The sequence below is a fragment of the Rhinopithecus roxellana genome, chromosome 16 (assembly GCF_007565055.1).
Source record: "Rhinopithecus roxellana isolate Shanxi Qingling chromosome 16, ASM756505v1, whole genome shotgun sequence".
NCBI lineage: Eukaryota > Metazoa > Chordata > Mammalia > Primates > Cercopithecidae > Rhinopithecus > Rhinopithecus roxellana.
The window spans coordinates 42,560,615-42,588,273 of record NC_044564.1 but is presented as its reverse complement, the minus strand read 5'-3'; the positions used below and the strand labels follow the sequence as shown (position 1 = coordinate 42,588,273).

At 42.7% G+C, this 27,659-nt stretch overlaps 1 protein-coding gene across 1 annotated transcript in view; it reads right to left on the bottom strand.

Annotated features, from left to right (window-relative positions):
- The window catches only part of PRUNE2 (prune homolog 2 with BCH domain), a 296,911-nt gene extending 281,678 nt beyond the window's left edge, over positions 1–15,233 (bottom strand). Inside the window, 1 exon segment of the mRNA XM_030919141.1 lies at positions 14,945–15,233. Coding sequence (XP_030775001.1) covers positions 14,945–14,980 — 36 coding nt within the window. The 5' untranslated portion in view covers positions 14,981–15,233.
- Between the last annotated feature and the right edge of the window lie 12,426 nt (positions 15,234–27,659).

Genomic DNA, 27,659 nt, shown 5'->3' with positions numbered 1-27,659 from the left:
ACTATCCAGAGGCCAGTGCATCTGATGCATGTTCATCTTTGCGCATATTGGATTTAGAATCATGTGGCCTTTGTCATGCTATGGTGATACAAAAGATTGGCAGGGAGATTTATGTGTTTCTTAGAGTTTTGAAATAGAAGAATTTAGCTTAAGGGATATTAAACTGCACTAAACTAAAATTACTCCCTATTGCATCAATGTGGGATGCATTTAGGCTTTGGGACAGTTAATGAATATGATCCAAATGAAGAAACAGCTGAGAATGGGGAAGTTGGAAGAGAGAATTTGACAGAATCACACCTGCTCTGTAGCAGGGAAAGAGTTGATGTTACAGGCCATTAAACTTCTTTCCCCACATTACAGAGAACTCTCAGCTGAAATGACTATAAGTGACATCCAGTCACCTGTTGTCCCATTACAGGCATATCAGGTGATGCCCACATGCATGTCAGGTGATGCCCACAGACCCTCCAGAGACCCTGCCTCTCAGGTGCCTTCTTCCCATTACAGGTGACACTTGGTCTCCAGAGCCTGTTGGGCTCAGCACGTTTCCATCAGTGACACATTCATTAATCTCACAGTTGCATACTGTACATCAGAGTCCATCACACAAAACTCCAAAGCTTGAGGGGTATGTCTTCCTGTGTCAAAGAAAAACAGCTTCAGCATGAATAGATTTCACTGTTGAATAGCCTCTGCTCAGAAAAGTGCCCTGTATTTTCACTCGGACATTTTCTTTTATACAGATGAATCCAAACCACTATGCTCTCAATGAGACCTTCAAACCATCTCTGGAAAACATAGATCAATGTTTGTTCTCACAGATGCTGGGAATGAGAAGACATAGAATCTATGCCCACCTCTGCCACTTACTGGCTGTGTGTCTCTGGGCAAAGCTGGACTTAACCTCTCTGGCCTTGTTCTTTTCATTTGTGACATAAATATAATAACATGAACCCTCTCTAAGGTTAATCAAATAAGATCAAGTAGGTGACAGCAGTTATGAAGGGCAACAGTGTGCTCCGAGTGACCACACCGTGCAGAGCAGCAACAGCTTTACCGTTCCATGATGCTCAATCTTTTTGAAATAATTGAGAGAGGAAGTGAAAAGACAAAGAGAAAGTAGCCCCCCGCGCCCCCAGCCAGATTCTACCTACTGGTCTCATCAGCAGAGTTGTAACTGGTGTGGCACAGTTTCTGTTACACTTGTCTCAACTCAGCAGCCAGGCCGCTTCAGGTTATGTGCTCAGATCCACGATGTATACAATCAGCACACCACTCTCCCTCATACCGCACAAATTCTCAAACTCATCAGGGCGTAGACTTCGGGGTCAAGAGACCTCAAATCTATGTCGGACTCTGTCACAATGTACTGTGGGACTAGTTAACCTCTCTGAGTCTTGAAATTTGGGAAGAGTTCACCCAGAAGTCAATTTAAAAAGATGTATCAAGAAGCTTAAGAATATTAATATCTTTTTCCCTAATCATTGCATACTAGAAAGCCATTCTAAGAACATAATTCTAAACAGGATAAAATGTTTCTATGTGCAAAGATGTTTGTCATAGTAATGAACAATAGCAAAAAGGAGGGACAATGAAAAGGTTTAACCTCAGTAGATCTTCTTTATTAAACTGTATTCTATTATTTAATATATTGATTTTGACTACTATGTAATAACATAGTAAAATAATATTGTTAAGTAAAATAAAAATCGGGGTTGCAAGATATACAAATATCTTAAGTCCTGTGCACAAGGAAGAAAGACTAAGAAAACTACTAGCCAAAATATCACCAAGAGTCATGCTTCAATGAAAGTGGGTGATTTTAGTTTTAGTTTTAATTTTTTCTGTTTATTGGTAATTTTTCAGCTTTCCTCTATTTTCCAAATATGCCTTATTGCTTATTATTTTATAAAGAAACTAAGCCTGAAATACAATATGAGGAGACTGAAATAGATGTCCAAAGTCATCTGTTTCAATGTTAAAAATATGTGATTAGGCTGGGCACAGTGGCTCACGCCTCTAATTTCAACATTTTGAGAGGCCTAGGCAGAAGGATCACTTGAGATCCTTCATGACAAGGAGCATGACAAGAGTTTGAGACCAGCCTGGGTAACATAACAAGTCCTCGTCTCTACAAAATAAAAAATAAACCACTAGCCAGGCTTGGTGGCACATGCCTGTAGTCGTAGCTACTTGGGAGGCTGAGGTGGGAGCATCGCTTGAGCCTACAAGTTCAAGGGTACAGTGACCCATGATCTTGCCACTGCACTCCAGCCTGCATAACAGAGGAAGACCCTGGTTCTAAAAAGAAAACAAACAAATAACAACAACAAAAAAACTTATGATTCTATAGTAGTTTCCAATGTAAAGGTCTGTGATTCTATAATTGTTAAAATAACTCACAGTTACACAACAAGAAATCATAAATAAAAGATGATGGCCATAGAAGGCTATACTTAAACACAGGGAACCCTGATGGCTGTTGTCCACAGCACTCCCTGAAGTGATGGGTCAGGGTGTACCCAGGGTGAAATGGTGATCAGGGTGACTGAATATAAATCCTGCTGAGAGAAGTCCAACAAAGCGGCCAATTGTAACAAGTGTGGCTCAGTGTTTATGAGCTTCATCAGAGCCGTCTACGTAAATGCCAGCCTATGAAACCCTTTGTGCATGAATTGATTTGTACAGAGATGTTGTGCTTGGTCAGGAGGCTATTCTGGCATGAAGTAATTCCATAGAAGTGAGAAATACATTTGTTCCCCATAAGGCTCAAAGTGATCTAATGGCTTAGAGAGATAATGAATTTTTCAAAACATTTTAAAAGCCAGCTCTGGGATGGCATTTTGATCTGCATCCACCACAGTGAGTTTATGTCTGGGTTTTCTGGAAACTAGAGCCAAGAGTAATGACACTTCAGGCCACAGTCCAAGGGTATCAGCCAAGTGGAAGCACATGATTAGTCACAGGGCCATGACAATTGCTTTGCTTCATGGATGGCTTTATTTCAGGGTCTTGCAGAGCAGATTCATAATTAAATAATAGAAGAAAGATTCACCTAGGGAATGAAAGGTCTCCCTCTTGTTTTCTTTTTCTGTGTCCTATATACATTTTCTAAGACTAAGCTTGCAATTTGCCTACCATTTAAGAGAAAAAACAAGTTCTCTCAATGATCTTGGTAAACACTGAAAAGACAGAACAAAATCTGAATCAAAGTTGTAAATTAATCCACAAGAATCGGTTAGAAGACTGCCTGCCTTTCCTTGCAAGAACCCAGTCCTCCAAAAGGAAGTAGCTCCAGAAGTCTCTTTATATTGTCGCCAATGAAGGATGAGAGAATCATACCCCATAGTTTGACCAGGAGGTGTTGCATGAAAACCAAACCAGCTTGCTAAGGGCCAAGGGAAATATTTAACCGTAAAGCATCAAGAATGGGGGACAGAAAGGGATTTACGCCTTCCTGTCTCCCTGGGGAGAGGCCCAGGGACACTGCCTTCTCAGGGAACTGCCAGGCACGTGTCCTGTTCTCTCAGACATACCCCTGGCAGGGAGCAGCTGATCTGTCCACATGCTGTGGCATTTCTATCTTCTCAGAGCCACTTGTGCTGGTCTGGCCAGCACCACTGACCGCTACAGAAAATGTGTCTGAGGAACGCAGACAGGATCAAAATGCTTCTACCTCCAGGATGAGCTTCTGCCTCTGCTCTTGCTGGGGAGGAGGAAGCCAGCATGCACATTTCTCTTTCTGCACCCTTTCATTACTTTTCTGCAGGAAAAAAAGGAAAAAAAAAAAAAAAAATGACCAGCTGGGTACGGTGGCTCACGCTAGTAATCCCAGCACTTTGGGAGGCTGAGGTGGGTGGATCACCTGAGGTCAGGAGTTCGAGATCAGCCTGGCGAACATGGTGAAACTCCGTCTCTACTAAAGACACACACACACACAAATTAGCTGGGTGTGATGGCGCATGCCTGTAATCCCAGCTACTCTGGAGGTTGAGGCAGGAGAATCGTTTGAACCAGGGAGGTGGAGGTTGCAGCAGTGAGCACAGATCGTGCACCACTGCACTCCAGCCTAACAACAGAGCAAGACTCCATCTCAACAACAACAACAACAACAACAACAAAAAGGACCTTAATGAATGAATGGGCTTCCTTAAGAGAGAAAAAAAAGTCACTCGTCCTAAAAGTCCTGTTTTTTCAACTGAGGGGAAGAAATAATTTCCATGGGTGGAAACTCTTCCATAAGAACCTTTCAAAGAACTGCAAGGCCATCAGCAGTCCTCCGGTCCCTCATGGGCTTTTCTCAGAGACCTTATTTTATACCTCTGTGGTCATTGCTGTGCCTCCTCTGGAGTCAAGAACCAGATTTAGTTCTCCACTGAGCATGGGAGTGGGGAGCCAGGCTGCTCACATCTTGTACGTGCTGAGGCCTATTTATGCCTCCCCACATCAGACTCACATTTCTGCACCATCACCTTCCATCCTGACTCATGATCACTTGTTATAAACCATGACGTTTCACGTATCTGGCTTCACTCAAGAACAAGGTCTCCTATGCAAGAGGCTTGTCAGACAACCAAAGCCTACCCTGTAAGCCACAGCTTCTTTTCTGTTGTTTTCTATGTTAATTATGTGAGTGGGAGATTTTTCTGAAATTGCTTATGCACCACACCTTTCTTCTTAAACAGGACACCAAGTTTAAATGATCTTTTCCCCTTGATTCTTTAAGGTCATTACTATGAGCATCAGATATGTACTTTATGTCAATGATGTTACGTCTGCCAGGAGTTGTGCAGGTATTTAGGATTATTTACCTGACACCAAATGGAATGACACCTACTGGGGGCCTGGGTCTGCTTCCTCCTTTTTTTTTTTTTTTTTTTTTTTTTTTGAGACGGAGTCTCGCTCTGTAGCCCAGGCTGGAGTGCAATGGTAAAATCTCGGCTCACTGCAACCTCTGCCTCCTGGGTTCAAGAGATTCTCCTGCCTCAGCCTCCTGAGTAGCTGGGACTACAGGTGTGCACCACCACACCCGGGTAATTTTTGTGTTTTTCAGTAGAGACAGGGTTTCACTATGTTGGTTATGCTGATCTTGAACTCCTGACCTTGTGATCCACCCACCTCTGCCTCCCAAAGTGCTGGGATTACAGGCGTGAACCACTGTGCCCGGCATCGGATCTGCTTCTTATAGGTCCTGTTTGATTTTGGTTTTGTTTGTGCAGTTTCCCCATTGTAAGTCATCATCTATTACAGCCTCTGGCAGCTACCTCCCTTTCCATCATCCCCTTCTGAGAAAACCAAATTGGTGAACACTGTGTCAAAGTGCATATTAAATAATAACCTCAATGACGGTAGCTAGCATTCATGTGTTTTGCTGCGCTCCCAGCATTTCTGTGAATGATTTACAAGTATCATCTCATAAATAGCCTCAGAGATCGCACTTAGGGAATTTTCCTGTGAGAAAAGAACTAACTGATGATAGGTTTTCAATAATCAATTTTAGTTGCCTTTGCCCAAGTTCCGGTTTTGGGGTGACTTTGGGTTGGCTGACGTGCCAGGGAAGTGACCGTGGACATAAGAACTGTTCCACTTACAACACATCCTGTCCTGAATTGTGGAAGGATATTCAGACTTGTTTCCTTCTTGAATCTTTTCATGTCTTTCTTTTTTCCTATCTCCCTGCCAATTCTGCCACCACCTTCCTTCTTTCCTTTCTTCCCCTTTTCCTTCACTTCTATGTGTATCTTCAGCATAATCCACAGTTTTCTGGGGCACTGCTAAACCAGCAGACTGGAGAGCCAAAGTGGACTTGACACAACCAAGAGCTGTGTTCTAACCCTGGATCTTCTCCTGCCTAGACCCCCTGACATTGGTCCGTCCATCAAAGTGATATTTAAGGCCACCAACAAGAGAGTGGCAACAGTGAAGAAACTGCAAAACCAAAAGTTGTGCTAATAAACTTGGTGGCAAATAAGAGGCATTTAAACTCTTTTAAAAATGCATTCTTGTTCTTAACAGTTCACCAAATGCCCACAATATTTCTAATTACTCTGAAAGCTAGTCACACACTCTCTTCTCCAAATCGTTTATCCGTTAATTTTCTTTCAATGGGCATGCAGTGAGAACAATCTCACAACTTATTCAATCAAATCACAGATGGCCTAACACCATGTTTTTCTCATAGCAGGATTTCAATAACATTGGTTGATATTCTGCTGTTCAAAGGATTTTAATATAAAACAAGCAACACAGAAGAATGAAACCCCTTGGGTCAACATGAACAATGTATGTGCAATTTCACTAACTTATCACTCAGCCCTCCTATAAACCTGTCAAGCTGTTCACTTTTAATTTAAGAAGAATGAAATGTTCCAGGAGATCTTGCAGGAAGAGGTGCCTATGGTATGAGGAAGAAGGTCCTAGAATTGAGGTCAGGTGATCCGGAAGCAAACTCCAGCTCTACTCTTTATGGCTGTGCAACCTTGGGCAAACTTCTGGGTTTTTTTGTTTTTTGTTTTTTTTGAGATGGAGTCGTGCTCTGTTGCCCAGGCTGGAGTGCAGTGGAGCAATCTCAGCTCACTGCAAGCTCTACCTCCCTGGTTCAAGCAATTGCCCTGCCTCAGCCTCCCCAGTAGCTGGGATTACAGGCGCATGATACCACATCAGGCTAATTTTTTTATATTTTCAGTAGAGACGGGGTTTCACCATGTTGGCTAGACTGGTCTCAAACTCCTGACCTCAGGCAATCCACCCACCTTGGCCTTCCAAAGTGGTGGGATTACAGGCGTGAGCCACCGCGCCCAGCGTGGGCAAACCTCTTAACCTCACTGAGCCTCAGTTTCGGCAACCACAAAAGGAGATTAGTACCTACCTTACAAGATCATTGTGGGAGTGAAATGAAATTTTAAAAATATCTCGTAGAGCTAAGACAGATATTCCACAAATTCTAACTGAATTGCAAGAGAGCTAAGAATTGTTCCTGTTTCTGTGAAATGTAAATAGGACATCCTGGCTCTTGTCCGCTAGTGGCCTTTTCGTGTTTTTATTACTGTGGATGGAGATCATGTCCTCATCTCAGGGCATACACACATGCAGCAGCCCTGTGAGGCCAGTGCTACTACTGTTCTCATTTACAGATAACGAAACTGAGACTCGGGGAGGCTAAGAAACTAAGATTGTGCGACTAGCAAGTAAAAGTGGCGGGGTTAGGATTTGAAATTAAGCACTGGTTCCACATGATTAGCCACCCCACTGTAATGCCTTTAGGGGGCAAGAAGTGGGAAGGCAGACAAAAGTCTTTCTAAGGGTCTCCTAAATCCACAACTCATAGTCTAGGAAAACCTCCCAGGATCTGATTTAGGGCAGGCAGCCTCTGCCAGGGGCTGCCTCATAGTTCCCAGTTTATGGGCTCAGATGTAAGAATGTGTGGCTATTGCTGCTCCCAGGGAGGTCAGCAATCATCGAGGATGAGAACACAGACAATCTTTGGACTGTGTTGATGTTTCCTTTCAGCTACTTATTCTGAAGTCCCACACTATATTCTCTATTACTAAAAAAAGCTAATTCTCAAATGTGAGTAGATGAACCCTGAACTAGGCCAGACTGGTCACCAAAATATACTCAAGATCATATATATTATTATAAGACGTATTTATTTATTCTCACTGGTAACCAAAAGGATAACCCACTTATAATAAAACTGCATATACATTAAAGTAAAAAAAATTAAAACAACTATAATGAGATTAAAACTAAGTAATAACAATTAAAAAAAAAAAAAAAACCTTAGTTCAGACATCCTAGGCTAAGAAAATGAAGCACCAACATAGCTTTAAGCTTCCTGGAAACCAAAGCAAGAAATATCAAATGCAGGGAGCCAAAGATATGCAATTTTCCTAAACATCATCAGTTCAAAAAGACTCTGGCATTACAGGCTAAAACAAATACCTGGGAGAGTCTGGTCACACCAAGGAGAGTTGGATGAAGTGGAAGACCGTGACCATGCTTGACCACAAACAGTCCCACTGGCTGGATGAGAGGTCTGACTCAGGATCATGCATGGGTTTACCCTACACATGAGGTCTGCAGTGCCAGGGCTGGACAGGCAGTCTGGAATGCCTAATCTTTTCTCTCAAGGACTCTGAACAGCTTCCCTGCCAGTCTCTCTCATGATATTAGCACTGGTCAAGGGGCAGCAAGAGAATAGGCTGGACTGACTTGATACAGTGGTTGGCCTTGGGGGAGTCCACTTCTACTCTTTGAGCCACATGGAGGAGAACCTATGGTTCCAATGGTTCCACTGTCGGCTGATCTACCCAGTGCAGTTTTGCAGAGGCTTTCAGTGCCCCATTCCTCTCCTCTGCCTCTCTCCATTCATGCTTTAGCTCAACCAATATTTACAGATTCCAAGCAGTCATGCATAAAAATTAGATTTTTATTTTGTCATAACATTTTGTATTAAGTACTTACTGTGTGTGAAGTACAATATGGTGCTCCTTGACTTTACTGTCCTTCACCTTCTTCTAGCAAACCAATATGGCTTCCTGCCTCCTGGCACAAGCCCTTCTTCAGATTCAGACCTTCAAAAATCTACATCTGGCCCTACGTTTATTTATTTTTATCGAGCCACTACAATGTGCCATGCTTTGTGCAGGACTCTTGCCTTTTGGGTTTATTAATTCTAAAAACACTCTTTGAGCATCATGTACTGCACAAGAACCTGGAGATACAATGGTGAGCAAAATGACACAGACCCTGGTTCCTACTCTCACCAAATTGGCATTAATCGAACAAACATGCCCAACAGAGATATAATGACAAGCGGAAATAAGTGATCTAAAAAATTACCAAAAAACCTGACTTAGACTCAAGGAGTAGGGGAGGCGGCTCATTCAGAAGTCTTCTCTTCATCTAACCTAAGAGGCAGGAGTTATTTAAGCCAAGGAGAGTAAGAGGAAAAGCCAGAAAGAAGCTGGATAGCAGATCAGGTCATGCTAAAAGTGTGTCCATTCTCCTAAGAACAATGGAAAGTGATGAGGAGGTTTTTTTTTGTTTGTTTTGTTTTGTTTTTGTTTTTCTTCTTCTTCTTCCTTTTTTTTTTTTTTTTTTAAGGGAGGGTTAGGAAAGGTGTGAAAGATGCTTTCAAAATGATCTCCCTGGAAACAGGGTGAAAGCAGTTTGCCAGCCATTGTAGTCATCTGGGTGACTTAAGGATAGGGTGGGTTAGGAAAGTGATGAAGGAAAAGGAAGTTTTCAGCTGGAGAAACTGATGAATAACGATGCCATTCACTAAGATGAGGAAGTACAGAAGAGGACGGGCTTGGAGGCAAGTGGAAAGACCCACCATTGTTCCAAGCTCTGTGCTAAGGGCGATGGGTACATCATTTTGGCTTTGCAACAAATATGCAAAGTAGGCATCATTATTCCATTTTTCAGATTAAGAAACCAAAGCTGTGTTTATCAGCATGATTATTCTAACCCAAACTTCATGGGTCTGATTTTCCAGGGTGATCTATAGCCCAATTAGTCTCATAAGAGCTCCCAAGAAGAAAGACTTCTTTTCCCTGGAAACCAAAGTCCAAAGCCACAGGGCTCAGACAGAAATGGATCTGGGACAATTCCAGAGATTGTGAGTGGGCTACTTTAAGACCCCTGAAAGGGTAGCCACGAATGGGACTACATGCAGGTTGTGTACTACACAAACTCAGAGGGCACTATTCATATCACCCTGCATAGGAATGCTGCCTCCCGAATACATCAGCCCTCCCCAGTTTCCTTTCAAAGAAGACTTCAAACTCCAGGACTCTCCCATAATCCCCAAGGTTCAAGAAAAATCAATAACTAATGTTGCATGCCCTCTCTCTCGTCCCCTGATGTTTTTTCCTCTTTTGCAGCCTTTATCCAGACCCAAGTATTCTTTCCTCATTTTTCTCACTGCTCAGAAAACATTCACGGAGGGGTAGGTTCCCTCTACACCCTCCCTGGAGGAATAATGCCTCCATCACCAAGCCATTGCTTACAGGAGCTCCCCAGACCAGTTTACCAAACTCACAATTATGTTAATATCTGCCCAAATAAATGTTACATCGAAATGAACAGGTTATACCAAAGCCATCAGCTGTTTACTTAGTTGACAAAATAGTCCCCAAACCACTATCTAAAGGGTGACCTTGCTCACCTGATCCTATGTCCTCCAAGGCCCAAGGTGCTGAGCTGTTCATCTGAACGATCTGGCAGTGAGAAATTAAGCTAACTCCAGGACCAAAGCAATCAAGGGTTCATTCCTCATCAGCCCCTAAGCGAGGGGTATCACATTCATGGAAGCGCTTTGGATTCCTGAGTTTCCTGTTCATAAATGCTTTGGCAAGAGGCATGGTCTCAAGAGCACCTGCCCTGGTTTGCAATGGGGCAGAAGCTGATCCCATGGTCTCTGACCAGAATGAGCTCAGCTCTTGAAATGAAACAGCTCTGCCAGCTTCTTCATCATTACTAGTCCTTGCCACAGCGGCCCTTTAAAAGGCGTGAAGGATTTACTTTAAATATCCTTTTTATTGACATGCACAACCTTCTTCCTATGCAAGAGGAAATCAGGAAGAATATATTCCTTCAATTTCCAATCAAGTTGATTATTCTGCAGACATGCTGCAATCTTTATCTTTCTTTTATAAAACCCCATCTCCTATAACCACTCTAATGCAGTTGTTCATTTAGAGTTTTGAATCTGCTTTCTTGTCCCTATGCCACATATCACAGACTGTGAGCTAACATTCAAGTCACCCAGAATTTTTCTTCTGTAGAAGTACACATATCAACTACTACCTACTGCAGAAATGAGCCCTTCCTCCGCAGCTGTCGCTGCTGAAGTAGCAGATGCATCCTCTGGCCTGCAGTAGTGACTCTCTCCACCTTCTTGTTGAAAACAGCATTCCTGGGACACTGATGTGCCCTGTATCCTGCTGGTGACAGCTGACAACATCCCCACCTCCCCCCCAACCCAAGGCTGGCTCATGATCTGCATCATACGGCATGTGGGCTGCAGTGATCTCCACCCATTAACAGCTGCTTGACTTGCATCAGCTGGGGGTGTCTGGGCAGTGAGGGAGGCTCGGCAGCAGGGGCCCAGTGTGGGGACCCTGGCTTCCTGCCAGCCAGAGCCACAGAACTCTCTACCCATCCCCAGATGATTCCTCATGGACTTCATTTTCTGCCCAAACTTGATGGGAACGTGGATCATTTACTGCCATGAGACTGTCCTTGTCCTGAATACTTTCCTGAGCTGTTCCCTGTGAAGTTGAGAGATATTTCCCAAATCACAGCATAGAGCAGGGAGCCCTTATTCCCTACACTCCTTCAAATTATCTTACCATAGAAATGATGGAACTAAGAATAGAAAGCATGGCTAAAACTTAAGGACTGATCTGGAACTATAGGATTTGATTTCTGCAACTCTGAATGGGCAGGAGAAAAAAGAAAATACGTTTGCATTCTCATTTCTAGTTCTAGTAGTAAGTATCCAAACCAAAAATATGGCTGGATTCTCACATCAAGGAAGTGATTTCAACTAGGAAGCACCACTCTTTGATTACCATCGCAAGCTTGGGGGGCTTGCTCTCAGATTGCTTATCCTACTGTCATTAATGTTTTAACAATCCTCGTGTCAATTCCATATGTGTCATTCCTTGTTTGTCTAGAAGGGAGCATTTCCGGAGACTGCTTGGAAGAAGTAACTACCTCCCTAGCCGTGCCCCACCTCCAACCAAGTTTTTCACAAATATGCTCCAGCCCCCAGCCTGTCCTAACCAGGCAGAAGTCAGGCCCACATGAGAAGCATTTGAGCCCCAGGAGGAGGGGTCCCTCTGAGGCCACACCTGGAGTTTACTTTTGCCATTTCTGATAAATACTGAGTATTCTCAGGAGCGAAGGACAGGTATTAGAAAGGGAGATTTAAGGAAAACGAGGAGGGGATTATGTCAGTGAATCTGCCTCAGTTTAAAGACTAGCAGGACTCGACCGGGATGAAAAATAGAATTGAGAGTGAGCTCCCAATTCAATGGAAATCAGCTCCAAACTACCTGATCAAAATTCAAAATATCCTTTTCCTTCAAAGACTTCCGTTCAACCAAGGGTCTGGCCTAGAATAGCAGAGCTTCCTCTCTCCTTACAATGACAGATGAATAATAAATGTTCCAAGTCAGAAAAAAAGACACACAATTTTTCCAACATTTTGATTATTGGAGATTGTATCCACGGCTAATAGCAATTCCATTTTGCAATTTAAAGTTCTTTTTGCCTATTGGAATTAGCTAGCCCCAATGATGATGAGGTTATGTTAGGACTTTGGAAGAGTCATTAACTATTTCAAACCATTAAAAAATACATATAATGCCTACAGAATATCAAAGCAATTAAGTCAAATAGGAAAAAAAAAAACCCTAGCAATTAGGCTTTTTTTTAGGTATCATATAGCTAAACTTCTAAAGAAAAACATTTAAAACATAGCTTCTAAATTCTATTTCTGGTCTAATAAGGTGTAAGTAAAAATCAGCATGGTAAATTTCTTCACCTTAAAATGTTTTCCAAAGGATTGGCTGAATTTTTTAAAATCTTACTATTTTATTTTATTTTTGAGACCAAGTCTCACTCTGTTGCCCAGGCTGGAATGAAGTGGAATAATCTCGGCTCACTGCAACCTCTGCCTCCCAGGTTCAAGCGATTCTCCTGCCTCTGCCCCCCTAGTAGCTGGGATTACAGGCATGCGCCACCATGCCCAGCTAATATTTGTATTTTTAGTAGAGACGAGGTTTCGCCATGTTGGCCAGGCTGGTCTCGAACTCCTTACCTCAGGTGATCCACCCGCCTTGGATTACAGAGGTGTGAAAAAGTGCTGGGATTACAGGTGTGAGCCACCACACCCGGCCAAATCTTGCCATTTTATTATAAATAAATTTCCCACAAGTGAATGACATTGACTTAATTTTTTTTCTCCAAGAAAAAGGTTATCTATCCTCTAAAGGAGAATGTTATCTACTACTATATTTGAGTGTCATATATTAAGTAAAAATCTTATTACCTAGAAAATGTAACTTATCAGGAGAAATATGACACTAAAAGTGACCAAAACACCTTTGCTGTGGCTGGATGTGAAAGGTTAATCATGATTTCTAGTAAGCTTATTCCAGGAAAAAATAAAATAAGCAGTAATTGTTCTGGCTAAGACATGAAACTGGTAACAATATTTCAAACAACCGCTTCTCTTTCCTGTCCTTTTTTCTAATGATGTAGAGCAATTGCTCATCTAATGAAGGGACTCGGTAAATAAATTACAGATTACTTTCAACTGATTACTCGGAAATAGGGAAATTTCCATTCCAGCAACTGCTCCTCAGAATTGAGAGAAACCTCTTGCTCATATCAGACCCCACAGTCTAAATGTTTATTGCAAAAATACTGATAAAGAAATGTTACGGGAGCGAAAAACAGATACAGCCCAGAACTCTGCATTTGTCATTGATTACCATTTTCATACACACACACACGCACAGTTGCCAAAACTGTCTTTCATTTTTGAACATTTCTCCTTCATTACTAGGTAAAGAACAGAACATGTATACTATCAGAAATGCCAAATACGTAGTTGAGTTTCTGAAATTAGTATTTTCATCCATGTGCTCTAGTAAAGAAAAGGGTCCATAAACAACACAGAAATGATCACAAACTTCCTCAACTCTGAAATCTCCACAAATGTTCAACTCTCTGGGAGCTTTCAGGTAGAAAGTTCTTATATAAGCACTTATCAACTTTAATGGTCTTTTTCAAGATACTTACACTTAGACCATTGTAAGGATCCCACTTCTGTCTGCACTCTGAATGGTGGTTCAGGCAACTTTGGGCCCGCCCTTCCTGTACTCCCTTTGTTGTGTGAGGGTAAATGAGTTACAGTAATAACCTGCAAATATCCTGCCTTGTGATTAAAACATTACCTTAATGCAGACTTTATATTTTGGCTTCTATGAAGGCTTAAAGGTTAAAGGCATCATAAATTATGCATTTCTTTCCATGCCAGGCCTGTAAAAAGTGCTTTTACAGTTCATTAAAGATATTGCTTCTAAATGAGTACAGGCTTTTCTTTTTTTTTCTGCCAAAACAGAAACATTTCCATTATATTTATTACTGCTGTGCTGGAGAGCCAAAACAGTTTGGAATTAAGAAACTGCTAGAGTCTGTTGTTCCAGAATGTGTAGCAACTGTTAACATACACAGTGGAGTTGCCCATTCACTGTTTGGACAGTGATACGGTAAACATGGGCTAACACACAGGTCTGCTCCCGGGAGAATGATGGTCTGGTAAACCCCAGAACACCAACAGTTAGAGTTTCCCCTTCTGCCTCTGCCGGAGTTTACAGATGTGAACAGGAATTAGCGAGACACAAGACACACTAGAATGTCCCTAACTCCTGCAGTGGAACAAGCTCTATCCTGTGGATTCTCCATTACCACACATGTCCTTCCTACCCAGCACTCTGACTTCCTCCAGCTGAAGTACAGTCCTAAGAGTCTTTTTTGTTTGTTTGTTTTACACTTACACGCAATGCATCTGCAGAAGGCTGGGCTCTTTATCTCAAGGAAGACCACACCCATTTTTCCCTTAGCTTTCGGGAGCAAACTGCCGATTTAGGGACCAAAGCTGGACAGAAGCGACCCAACTTCAGCCAGGCCACAACCTCCTTCAGCTCTGCACCTCATCTGGTTGCGGGGGAGGATTCTGGAGACAGATTGCCAGCTTTAAGAGCCAGAGTTCCAGAGATTTCTTCCAGGAGACAGCCCGCACACCCTGACAACTCCGTGGCAAAGTTGCTTCTTCCTCCTGTGCTGCAACACCTTTTCCTCGCCACCTTTCCATCAGCATACGCGCGCGCGCACACACAGCCTTGCTCACTCAACTTACCAGTTTAGATTTGGCGCGTTGCAAAAATTCTTCCATGTCGTGGCTAGGGGTTTGGAACCCGGGTACTAGGAGGGGCGCAGTGGAAAAATCTCGGCACAAGGAAGAGGAGCGGGGTCCCGGGAAAGTGGCCCGCCGGGGCGCAGCGACCGACTGCTCCCTCCTGCCGCTCGGAGGCGGCTGCGGCTGCGGCTGTGCTTGAGCCCTCGGCCGTCTGGCTCCCGGGCTCCCCGCCCCACCCCTCGCCCGGCCGCCGGCTCTGGGCACTCGACTCTGCCCTAATAAGGAAAGTGGGTGTGCCGCCCGGGAGCCCCGGGGCGCGCCGGGCACGCTCTCTGGCACGCGCCTCCGGGGCCGAGGCGCGTGGGCGGAGGTGCAGGGGTATGGCGAGGGGCTCCTCCGCCAATCGCAGGGCCCTGCTGCGGCCTCCTGACGTGGCGCGCCGAAAACTGCTGCAACCATGGACAGCGCCCAGAAGTGCGAGCCAAGTGCAAGGGGCTGCTGCAGAGGGAGGCTCTGCCGCAGGCACCGCCGCGGTCAGCGGGGGAAGGTGGGAAGAGGGAGACGGGTCCCAGGAGAGCCCCCGCCTAGCCCAGCGCCTCACTGGCTGGCTGGCGCGTTACGGAGCTCTCCGGCGGTCACTTAATGAGCTGGTCGGCTGGACTGACCAGGGGAGGCACTCAGCTAGATTGGCGTGGGAGGGACGGGGAAGGAAAGAGGGGGAGTTACTGCTGAGCTAAAAGCAGTACGACCTTGATGGATAATAATCAGAAGAGCAGGCTAGGAGGTTGGGCGAGGCTGCGTCTTTCCTCCCTACCATGAAAACATGCCCACACAGCAATGGGCATCCGCAGTTCACCCCAACGAGGTGCCCTTATGTCAGCCCTGGGACTAATGCGTAGATACATCCTTCTGCAGTTCCCATCCACTGACATGTACCCTCAGGGAAAGCTGGGGCAGTAGAACCTTGCTAAGGTGAGGTGCAGTCTGCAGACTAGCAACATCAGCATCGCTGAGCTTATAGAAATGCAGAACCTCAGTTCCCTGCTCCTACTTACCAAATCAGAATCTGTGTTTCTATGAGATCCTCAGATGATTTCTATGCTTGTTAAAGTTTGAGAAGTACTACAATGAACAACTGAACTTATATCACATACCTTGTTTTAAACCATGGAGTTTTGTTGTATGTAGCCTTGTACGGTTCCCAAACACACTCCATCAGGCTTTCTCTGACCTCTGGGCTTTTGCACACCACCTGTAAGATCCTTCCAGCCCTTGTCCCATACTCCAGCTTCAGCTGTCCTAGAGAAACAGCCTCAACCCTGACTGTACAGTAAAATCACATCGTAATCACCTGAGACTTGAAAAAGTACTGATACCAGGGCTTTATGCCAGTCCAATTAAATTAGTATCTCTGGGCGTGGGGTCACAGCATTTTTGTGGAAAGTGACCCTAGTGATTCTAATGCGCAGTTTAGGTGTGATGTTCTGGTTCTCGATGAACTTTACATGTATCAATCACTTAGAGGGCTTGATGAAACACAGATTTCTGTGCCACATCCTTAGAATTCTTAGGTGTGGCTTAATGGGCCTGAGAATGTCCATGTATACAATCCCCCAGGGTTTGCTGATGCTGCTGATCCAAAAACCACACTTTGACAGTGAGTGGCCTAGAAGTTCTCTTTCTCCAGGAAGCCTCCCCGACACACTTTTCCCTTCCCATCCCCATACTAAGTTGGTTGCCCCTTCTGTATTCCCTCATAGCAACTTACATTTTCCACTCTGCTATAAATTGCATAATGATTTGTCTGTGTCCTCCACCAGGCTGTGAGCTCTGTAAAGACACGGACCTTGCCTGTCTCATTCACTGATGGATCCCTAACATGACGTATGTTCATGTCATATATAGGTCCTCAATAAATATGTTTTAATGAATAAAGATACATATGGAAGGGTTTTTTGCTGTCTGTCTCTCCTGTCTCAATGTGTGTCTGTCTGTTTTCCTGTCTGTCTCTATGTGTATGTGTGTGTCTCATGATCCAATTATTTTTTATTCAGAAGGATCCAACGAAAACAGATCAGCAGAGTCCACAGATCTGATTAAAGGAGAGTGATAAGAATATTAAGCTCCACATGACACTCAGGGGAGGGCTATATGGAAGCTGGAGATGCTGTCTGCTTTCTATACTGACTTAAGTAATTTAAAGCCAACCAGGTAAAGCAAGTGTTTTGTCAGCCTTTATATCTGTGAAGTTGCACACAATTCAAGTAAAATTACTGAGAAAAATTCTTGAGAATGCCTTGCCTCTGACTTGACTGGGGAATTTAGCAACAGTTACATAATACTGTTTTATTCCTCTAGCTTTGGCTTATAAATATCCTAGGTAGGTATCACACATCCTTGAAATGTTAAAAAAAAATTCTGATGGACTCAAATTCCAACATCTATCTCCCCATCTTTTTCTCCACCAATAACGGCCCTTCAAAAGTTTATCAAAATTTATCTCTTCTGTGAAATCTTCCCAAGCTGACCGCCTATATTAGCTTCCTGGGGTTGTTTTAACAGAATCTCACAAACTCAGTGGCTTGAAACAACATAAATGTATTATCTTATAGTTATGTAGGTCAAAAGTCCTACGCAGTTCTCACTGGGCTAAAAGCAAGGTATCAACAGGACTACATTCTTTTTTTAGAGGCTCTAGGGGACAATCCACTAGAAGCTGCCCATGTTCTTTGACTTGTGGCATCTTCCTCCATCTTTTTTTTTTTTTTTTTTTTTTTTTAGACAGAGTTTCCTTCTTGTCCCCCAGGCTGGAGTGCAATGGCACAACCTGGTTCACTGCAACCTCTGCCTCCCAAGTTCAAGTGATTCTCCTGCCTCAGCTTCCAGAGTGGCTGGGATTACAGGCACACGCCACCATGCCCAGCTAATTTTTATATTTTTAGTAGAGACAGGGTTTCACCATGTTGGCCAGGCTGGTCTGGAACTCCAGACCTCAAGTGATCTGCCCGCCTCGGCCTCTCAAAGTGCTAGGATTACAGGCATGAGCCACCGTGCCCAGCCTTACTCCATCTTCAAAGTCAGGAACAATTCATTTATCTAACTGTTCTTCTAACCTCCTTTTCCACTTTTTGGGGCCCTTGTATTTACACTGGGCCTATTTGGTTAATCCACGATAATCTCCCCCATTTTAAGGTCAGTTCATTAGCAACCTTAATTTTATCTGAAAACTTAATTCCCTCTGCCATGTAACCTAACGTACTTATAGGTTCTAAGGATTAGGTTGTAGACATCTTTGGGAGGTCATTTTTCTGCATACAACACAAACCATACATGAAGTTATTTGGTAGCTATCGGCATTTGGTCCTCCAATTTTTATGATTCCATAGCAGCCAGAAATCTAGTGACTTTAACTCTAGGTAAATTTTGTCAACCCTGGTTGCATAGTGGAATCATCTGGGAGCCTCCAAAAATCATACTAATGTTCCAAGCTCCATCTCTGGAACATTAAAACAGAATAATTTGGAACAGAAATTCTGAATTGAGTGATCTTGAGAGGGGCCCAGGCATCAATATTTTTTCAAAGCTCTCCAGGTAATTCTCTGTGTAGTCAGGGTTGGGAACTACTGTTGATGTTAGATAAATTCACATTCCCCAGTCACTCAGGTACAAAACCTGGAGTTCCCTTTGATTTACTACATTCTGCCACCCACTGTGGCCAAATAGTCCCCAGTGCAATGTCTTCAACATTTAAAAAAGTCTCCTTCAACTTCCTTTCTTTCTATTAAAATCACTAGGATCGTAATTTATGTATTTGTATCTGAACCTCATTTCACCCTCTTCTCTCTAGAGTCCCTTGTCCTTGTTGGCAGAACAATCCCATTTCCTCTACTCTTTGCTTTCCTCTCTCTCAGACTTCTTGATTCCTGGACTCCCCTCATTTGAGACCTGTATCCAAGCTCTCTTTATTTTTGAAATAATTATCTTGAGTAGATTAGTAAAATGGTTGGTATGGATTAAATGCTTGTGTCCCCCCAGAATTTCTGTGTTGACACCTTAACCCCCAATGTGATGGTATCAGGAGGTGGGGCCTTTGGGTGTCATAAAGTTTAGATGAGGTGGTGAGGGTGGAGCCCTCATGATGGGATTAGTGTCTCTCTTCTCTCTCTCTCTCTCTCTCTCTCCCTCCCCCCACCTCTCCCTTCCCACCATGTAAGGACACAGGAAAAACATGGCCATCTGCAAGGCAGTGAAGCATCCTCATCAGGAACCAAATTAGCCAGCACCTGGATCTTGGACTTCCCAGCCTCTAGAACTGTGAGAAATAAATGCTTGTTTAAGCTGCTCAGTTTAAAATATTTTGTTATAGCAGCCTGAGCTAACTAACACAATGGTAGTGCTAGGGGAAAAAAAAGAAAGAGACTTCAGGCATCCTCTCATGATGCCATCTCCTCATATTACTGAGATGGGACCAAGGCACAGAGTAGTTCAGCATCCTGCTCAGACTAACAGAGCTACTTTGAAGCAGGAGCCAGGACTCTTTCGTTCCTTCCTTGAGCATTTATGGAGCATAGACGATGCTCTTATAGGGATTTTGTTTACCTAAGATGCGTAAGACATGATCCCTGCCCTCAAGGAGCTCACAGTCTAGTCACTACCAAATAGATAAATGCAGTGATTGAGAAATGCATCTGGTGTGATACTAGTTGAGAGGCAATATGTTGTGGTAACTAAGACCTGTGTGCTAATCTTTGCTCTGTATGGTAGATTAAACATGGCTGAAAATTCCTTGATACTTCTCCCAATGAGAGGCAGGGTCTTTGTTACTTCTTGAATCTAGGAGAACTCTGACTTCCCAAGCAATAAAATATTACAGAAAAAACATCATGGCAGTTTCTGAGACCTAGGTCTTAAGTGATGGGTAGCCTCGACCTCTTGTCTTTTGGAGTACATGCTCTTGGAACCTATCCATCATGCTATGAGGAAGCCCAAACAGCCATATAGAGAGGTTCACACAGAGAGGAGCTATGAACTCAGATTCTTCAGCCCCAGTCAAGCCAGCTGATGCCACATGGAGCAGAGCTAAGCTGTGTCTGCTAAGCCCTGCCCAAATTCCTGACCTATGAAACTGTGGGATATAATAAAATGATTGCTATTATAAGCCATGAACTTTCTGGGATTTGTTCTGCAGCAATAGATAACCAGAGCACCTGGCCAGTTACCAGCTCAGAAAGTTAGGGCAAGTTATCTTTTCTAAGTTTCAGGGTCTTCATCTATAAAATACTTCCTCTTAGGACTGTCATGAAGCCCAAATGCAACAATATATGCAAAGTGCCCAGTTCTTGGTCAGTTGCTGCCATTATTCTGATTTCCAAGAGTCTGTTAAGGAGAGGAGAAACTTAATGCAATAGCTGTAAGTGGAAGAAAGAAACTCCATGAAGAGAACCCAACAAGAAGAAAATCTCCAGGTCAATTGTGGATGGAACAGCAGTCACTAAAAATGTAACATGATTTAATTATAACTTGTGTCTGTTCTACACCAAGTAATACCTCCCAAGGTTATATTCCTTTGCAACCTGGGCTTTATATGATAAGAGGCCAGTTTCAGAGAAAGGCACTGCAGATGTTTCTCAGCAATAAGACATCTACCTGTGCTACTCACTAGTGAAATATAAATTACTGAGGGGTTGTATCCCCAAATTACCATTCCTTACCCCTATGGGGCACTGGATCTTTCCTCTGTAGGCTCTCATAGGAACACTGTAGCTCTGCATCCATCTCATGGCACACTTATTACTCTCAGTGCCATCACGGGGGGTATCTGAAGCTTTCCTTATCTTAACCAGCTTTCCAGGTGCTCACAGCATGGTATCAGAAAATCTGGATATGAGACCTTGCTGTGTACTTTTGGTCAAGTTATTTATTATTAATCTCCTTATCTGTGAAATAGAAGATAAATACCTGCCCTAGTTAGTTTACATGATTGTCATTAAAGAATCAAATGCTAACATCGCTAAATATTGGGAAATCAGAATACTGAAGAAATCTGTTTGGTTGGCCAAAAAAAAAATACCTGACATATGCTATCCTTTTAAAAATGAAATGTAGCTGGGATGGCAGCTGCTGATTCACTGTTTGGGCACATTTCCAAGTTAGCTTCCTCACTGACCAACCACACCTCTCACAGGTAGGGTCTCCTTGGTGCAGATGGGTTATGTTAGCTGCTTTTAAATTGTTTCATGTGACACAAGAGGTTCAAGAAACTGCATCTCACACTTGAACTAGATTTAAAAGCATTTTAAGCTTATTTCAAGGGCAAGAGATAGAAAGAGGAATAACGTGCATTAACTAGGGTCTCTCATTTAGCCTGTAAGCAACTGTTAAATGCCTGAGTTTTGTCCTGTGAATGGTCAGATACTATCCATGTTAGCAAATAATATTAAGAGGAATTAACTATTTTTTTCTTTCCTGGTTTAGCAAGAATATCCAAATTTTTTAAGGTAAACTTTGCAAGACTTTTTTTTAAAAGGAGTCTATATTAGCCATTATCTTCTCTGAGTTTCTGTAAAGAAGGGAAAAAGAGGTGTGATTGAGATTGTCAGAGCTGTATTAGCAAGTGGCAGGGCCCAGACCACCTGGGAGAATGTCCTGAGAGTCAAATGCTCAGGCTTTGAACAGGGTACATACAACTTGCGTCATTTCTGGGAACCACAGACATCTTGTAGAGCAATGAATTTAATTTGAAAGGACAGTGGAGGAGAGAGGAAGTGCTCTGGCTCTGTGAGTCATCAGAATACTAAGGCAGTGGCCACCACTTTCAGGTCTTTTGCCTGTGGGCAGATGCAGATAGGGCCTTAAAGTCTCAGCTTCCTCTCACACTATACCATTAAGGTCAGGTGGCTTCAGTTTTATACATGCTCCTCCTGCAGAAAGGTATCTCAAGTCCCTTCAAAACAATGCTGCCTGCCTCCGTTACCGTATAAACTTTAACTCATGATCCCATTCTGCATTTCCACTAAGAAAGTATTTGGCAAGGAGAGTGGAATGTTAATAATGTCCACACCCTGAGAGTCTACCAACATGATCTCTCATGCTTGCAATAATGCTGTAAGGCCAGAACAATGGGAACTGCAACCAACCTATTTTAGAGCTGAAGAAATAGGCCCAAAATTGTTTATTGACATGCCTGAAGATTGAAATCTAGACTCTGTATTCCAAAGTTCAGGCCTTTTTCATCAAAAAGGCTAATGTTTATGAAGAGTTTCTTTGCATGAAATATCACTTTAATTTTTTCATGTGTATTAATAGCATTTAGTCCTCTTAACAAATGTATAAATCAGGTATTATTATCCTCATTTTAAAGACGTGCAAACTGAGGTACGAAGATGCAATTTTCACAAAATTACTCAGGTAGTAAGTAGCCAAAGCAGGTGACCAGGTCCAGAGCCCAGATACTAAGTGATTGCACATCACTGCCTGTCCACTGGCATGCGCTACCCAGCTGCTCACCTGAAAAAGCAAATATGGAGACTGGAGAAGAAATGGGTACTTGCTGCATGACACTTTCAATTGCTCTGCCACAGTTAAAAATGAGCTAGTCACCCCTTCACCTACCCAATACTACTTGGCCACATAGACCTCACACCTGATGTTTGCTGATGAGTCAGAGAAATCACCAGCAAGAAAGAGGTAAACATCTCAGAAGCTTAATCAGCACACATCATTAAAATCTCCTGTCATCCATGATGACTCAGCTAAATCGTTGCTTCTTTCCCATCAGGTTTTCCTTTACGCAGCCCCCATCCTCATCCCTCCCCTCATCATCCTTGAACCTCACCCCTTCCCATAAAGTTGAATATAATTATGTTGTGATGGTTAAATGCTTGAGTTTTAGTCCTTCGGATAGTGATTTTAGTCCTTTAGATAGTGATTTTAGCATCTCCAGGTCTTAGGGTCCTAGGAGAAACAGAAGACTTGAGTGGATGTTTCCAACCTTAACATTCTATGATTACAAAACGGAATCATATAATTCTTAGACCCACAAGAAACATGAAAATATACAAAGAGAAACTGTCTTATTTTTGTTAAAAAAGTCTTTGAATATCTTTGTAGCTTTAGATGTTTGTGTAGAACAGAGGGATTATGTTAAGATGGCATAAAAATATCCACTTGTAAAAAAAAAAGTAATCAAGTATTTTAAGGAACTTCAACTGAAAGGTCAGTAATTAAGACATGTAGACATGTAAATAACAAGCCTGGAAAGAGAAAACTTAGCAAGATTTGTTAGAGGTATGTGTTTTCTTAGGTATCAAATGCTAATGTCCTCAGAAATTTTCTATTCATGACAGGAAGCCTGGAACCAAAAAAAAAAAAAAAAAAGACTCATATTTCAAGCTAAAGGAGCTGTTCAATTGTTGTCTAACAAAGGCCATTGATCTCTCTTCTTATATAGTGAAAATATTTCACTTAGAAAAAACTGAATTCGGTATGCAATGTATTTTCAATAATATTGTGTAGAAAGCAGTAAAATAAAAAAATGGATATTTAAAAATGTCCAACAAACTGTCAATTTCAATGAGGGCAAAAATTATTTGCTCTGCATTTTCCTTCTGTAAATCTCTGCATCATAAAACCACTGAAGTTCCAGAAGAAAAGGAAGAAGGAAATCCAATTCCATTAACGCAGAGCCGCAGTGTTCACCTCCAGCATTTGCCTTTTTGCTGTATTTTCTTTAAACTGGGCAGCAAAGCAAAGGACCATCCCAGCAAACATCTCTGTCAAACTCTCCTTGATCTATTCCGTGGCAGACACCACCTGCAATTCAGCACTCTTGGGAAATGCTGCCACCCAATTGCTTCTGTTTCTGTCAAGGATTCATTCATATTAATATTCCACTAGACTTAGCTCGGAAAGTTGTTAGAAACCAATACTACCTCTTCCGGATTCCAGATTCCTTCTTCTATGCTCCCCCCCGCAACCCCCCCGCCCGACCTCCTTCACCCTGTCCCCTTCCTTTCTGTGAATGAAGGGGAAAAAATTCCTAAACACAATTTTAAAATATGGAGTGAGCAGTTGGGGAAGGGCTGGACTATTATCACTCCAACACTGCTATAACCACCTCATTTTCTTGTTAGTTTATTTAATAATAAACTTCTATCGATTCACTTTTCCCAATAGTTGTTAGTTGAAAAGCTTTGTTGATGTACAAAAACCACAAGAGGAAAGTCATTGTTTTTTGGAAAAATGTCATGGAAATCACCAAAGCCATCCAGTAACAGCTGGCAGCTTTTTGGGGGATGGCAAATGTTTTGTGTTGAATGCTGTGTCATCCACCAACTGTCAACTTCAGGTAACGAGTCTTCACATCTTCTCCTTCCTGTGGAACCACAAGGATCCAGAGGACAGGGCTTTGGTCTTACTCCTCTCTGTACTCCCCCAGCTGCTTCCAGCACAGTGCCCTTTCCATGATAAGTCCTCAAATAATTATAATAACGCATGTTGATCAATTCTCCTCTAGCTGAAGCCTTAAAAGAGAGAGGCTCATCAGCCAGGTAGAAATAAAAAGAAATGTAGGTACTTCTGAAATGCTTTACTAATTTCTATAAAGGGGTTAAAATGGTGAGTTTTCAATCGTATTCAAAGACAGCACAGCATCTTTTAGAAATCTGACTCTGGCTAGTGTAGACCTGGAAACACACTGGATGGAGGAATCACAGCAAGTCACTAAGATCAGAATTACTGCTGGACCATGAAAGTAAACAGGGAGCAACAAAAAATATTTTAAATTAATCCCAAATATACATCTGTTAATTGCCATTTCAATTCTTCAAATATTTGCATATGCAAATATGCCCATTCAACACTGAATTATTAAAATTGAGGCAGACAGTTGAGCTTTGCACACAGCAAAGGCAGCCTGGAATAGAGAAAATTGACTGGGGGTTGGGGGGAGAAAACATAGGAAATCTGGACTCTTTCTCTTTGTGATAAGGGAGCCTGGTAATGACCCAGAGACCCTGGGAACTCTGGAAAAGGGCAGCTCTAAATGGAGGAAGGACACCTTGTTGGGGGAGAGGAATTAAGGATTTGTTCGGTTTTCACAAACATGTCTACGGCAAATCCCCGTATGTGGGGATAATGCTTTTTAAGCTCCTGTTATGTCCTAGGCACTGGACAGGCACACAGACCTGTGGTCTCACAGAGACTTCAGGTGTGATACCCCAAAATATGACACCTTGGAAACTGAAAAAACAGCAGAAGTAGGAAGGTCTCTCTGACCTTCTCTCAGGCCTTCCTCCCGTGAAGCAGACCGTAAAACCCAGGATCGTCACTCTCTGACCTCCTCTATTCCTTTTCCCCCAAAGACTCTCATGTGGCAGGTGCTCACACAGAAGAAACTGAATAGACAGGTCTTACTACATTTCTCCCAGTTTATTACCATTGGATCAGACCGTTTTATCCTTCAATTATACTTCTGTATGGCTGTCCATAAAACTACAGTTTTCCCTGGGTCTTTGGGGCTTTGCTTCTGAAGGCTAACATGTCACTTAAGATTTACATGAAATGCATTTGCAAGCTTTTTGCTTATTACTCTGTCTTTTGCCATAAACTTTACAATGAGTGAGAAAAGAAATCTTTTCTCCCCTACACAGACAAAAAGCAATAAAACAAATAAACAATTCAAAATGTCAGAGAGTAGCACACTCTACGAAGGAAAAGCAGAATTATAATGATTGGAGTGGGACGAGGTCTACGTTAGATTAAGGGGCTGGGAGCCCATCTGGGGAGATACTGAGACCTGAAAAGCAAGAAGAAGTCAGTCCTGTAAGAATAGATGGGAAGAGATCAAAGCAGAGGGAACACACGGTCAAAGGTACTGATGAAGGCCGACCCAGCATGAGCGAGGGAGTAGATGTGCTCAGAGAGGCAAGGGCAGCTCTTAGGGCCCACCCGGTCAGGGTAGGATGTTAGAGTTTTATTCCAGACGTGGTGTGAAGCCATCAGAGGAGGAACATGTTCTCATGTGTGGTTTTATAAAGATCACTCTGGCAGCTATGTGGAGGGCAAGGCTGCTGTGTAGGGGCGGAAGAGTCCCAGACCTCTTAATGGTCTATCTCATCACCTACATAAGAGATAGCGATGATTTGGACCAAGAAAGGTAGTAATGAAAATGAAGAAAAGGAAAGCAATAATAGCATAACATATATTTTGAAAGTAAAGCCAACATGGAAGTAAAACAAAAATCAGCCTCCACTAATAGACTACTTCTAATGCTGCACATGTTTATGTCATAGCATTAATAATACTAAAATAGATTGTACTGATAAGGCATATTTCAGCCGTGTGGAGATTTACCACTGTGAGTCATAACTCCTGATTTCCCAAAATGGAAATTACAGAAAGAAGCTAAAAAGACCAATTCAGGCCGGGCGCGGTGGCTCAAGCCTGTAATCCCAGCACTTTGGGAGGCCGAGACGGGCGGATCACGAGGTCAGGAGATCGAGACCATCCTGGCTAACACAGTGAAACCCCGTCTCTACTAAAAATACAAAAACTAGCCGGGCGAGATGGCGGGCGCCTGTAGTCCCAGCTACTCGGGAGGCTGAGGCGGGAGAATGGCGCAAACCCGGGAGGCGGAGCTTGCAGTGAGCTGAGATCCGGCCACTGCACTCCAGTCCGGGCGACAGAGGGAGACTCCGCCTCAAAAAAAAAAAAAAAAAAAAAAAAGACCAATTCAGAGTGACCCAGTGTAGCAGATGTTGGAAATTTCCTGGCAGCTACTATTCGAACATTCTTCCCGTATTTTAGGAATTCCTCCAAAAATAAATCTCTGATGGGAGGCAGACCCCTAGCCGTAGTTCCCACTGCAAAACAATTTTCGCTGTAGCATGGATCTGTCAGTTATTCTTAGTATGGAGCCACGTGCTCTAATTCACATGATCTCATTCCACACTAACCAAAAAGTCTTTGATTATGATTTGTCTCTACAAGGAGATCTTTCTACAGAGAAAAGAACGAGAAAAGGACTAGCATTTTTTTAAACCACCTAATATGGCCAGCGTTGTGATAGGAATCTGAAAATATATTCTTTCACTTAATGCTCAAACCATCTCTACCAATTTGGTATTATTGGTTTTATTTTACAAATTAGAAAAAAAGAGAGAGAATCAGAGAGTTTAGGAAATTCATCCAAAATCACATTGCTACTAAGTAGCAAAATCAAACTGCTCAATTCAAATCCCGGTTAATTCCAGAGTTTTCGGCATAGATTTGCTTTGCGCTTTATGGATCTCATAAGAGGAAAAAGTGGTCAAGAAAATGAAAAAATACTACAGCCATCTAGATTGATTTACATGTAAAAGGGCATAAAATTGAGAATTCCCAGATTCTCTTATGGCACCAACAGCAGGAGGATGGGGAGAAAGAAGAGGCAGAGTGCAAACAATTTTGGGAGGATTTGCAAAATGTTAAGGGATAAAAAGTTGGAATTTTAGTTAACTGCCATCTGTGATGTGTGAAATATTAAAAAAGAAATGTGAGACAGAATTTTAAGAAAATATACTATGTATAGGTTTCCTCTTTGGTGCAGCTTCATGAGATATCAGTAAAGATTACATTGTTTTCAATGCCTTGAGGGCTACCTGACTGGAGTTTCCTTTGTGAGGACATCATTGAGATGAACCACGAAGCAACCCAGCCTCTTGTAGGTTGCGTGAGT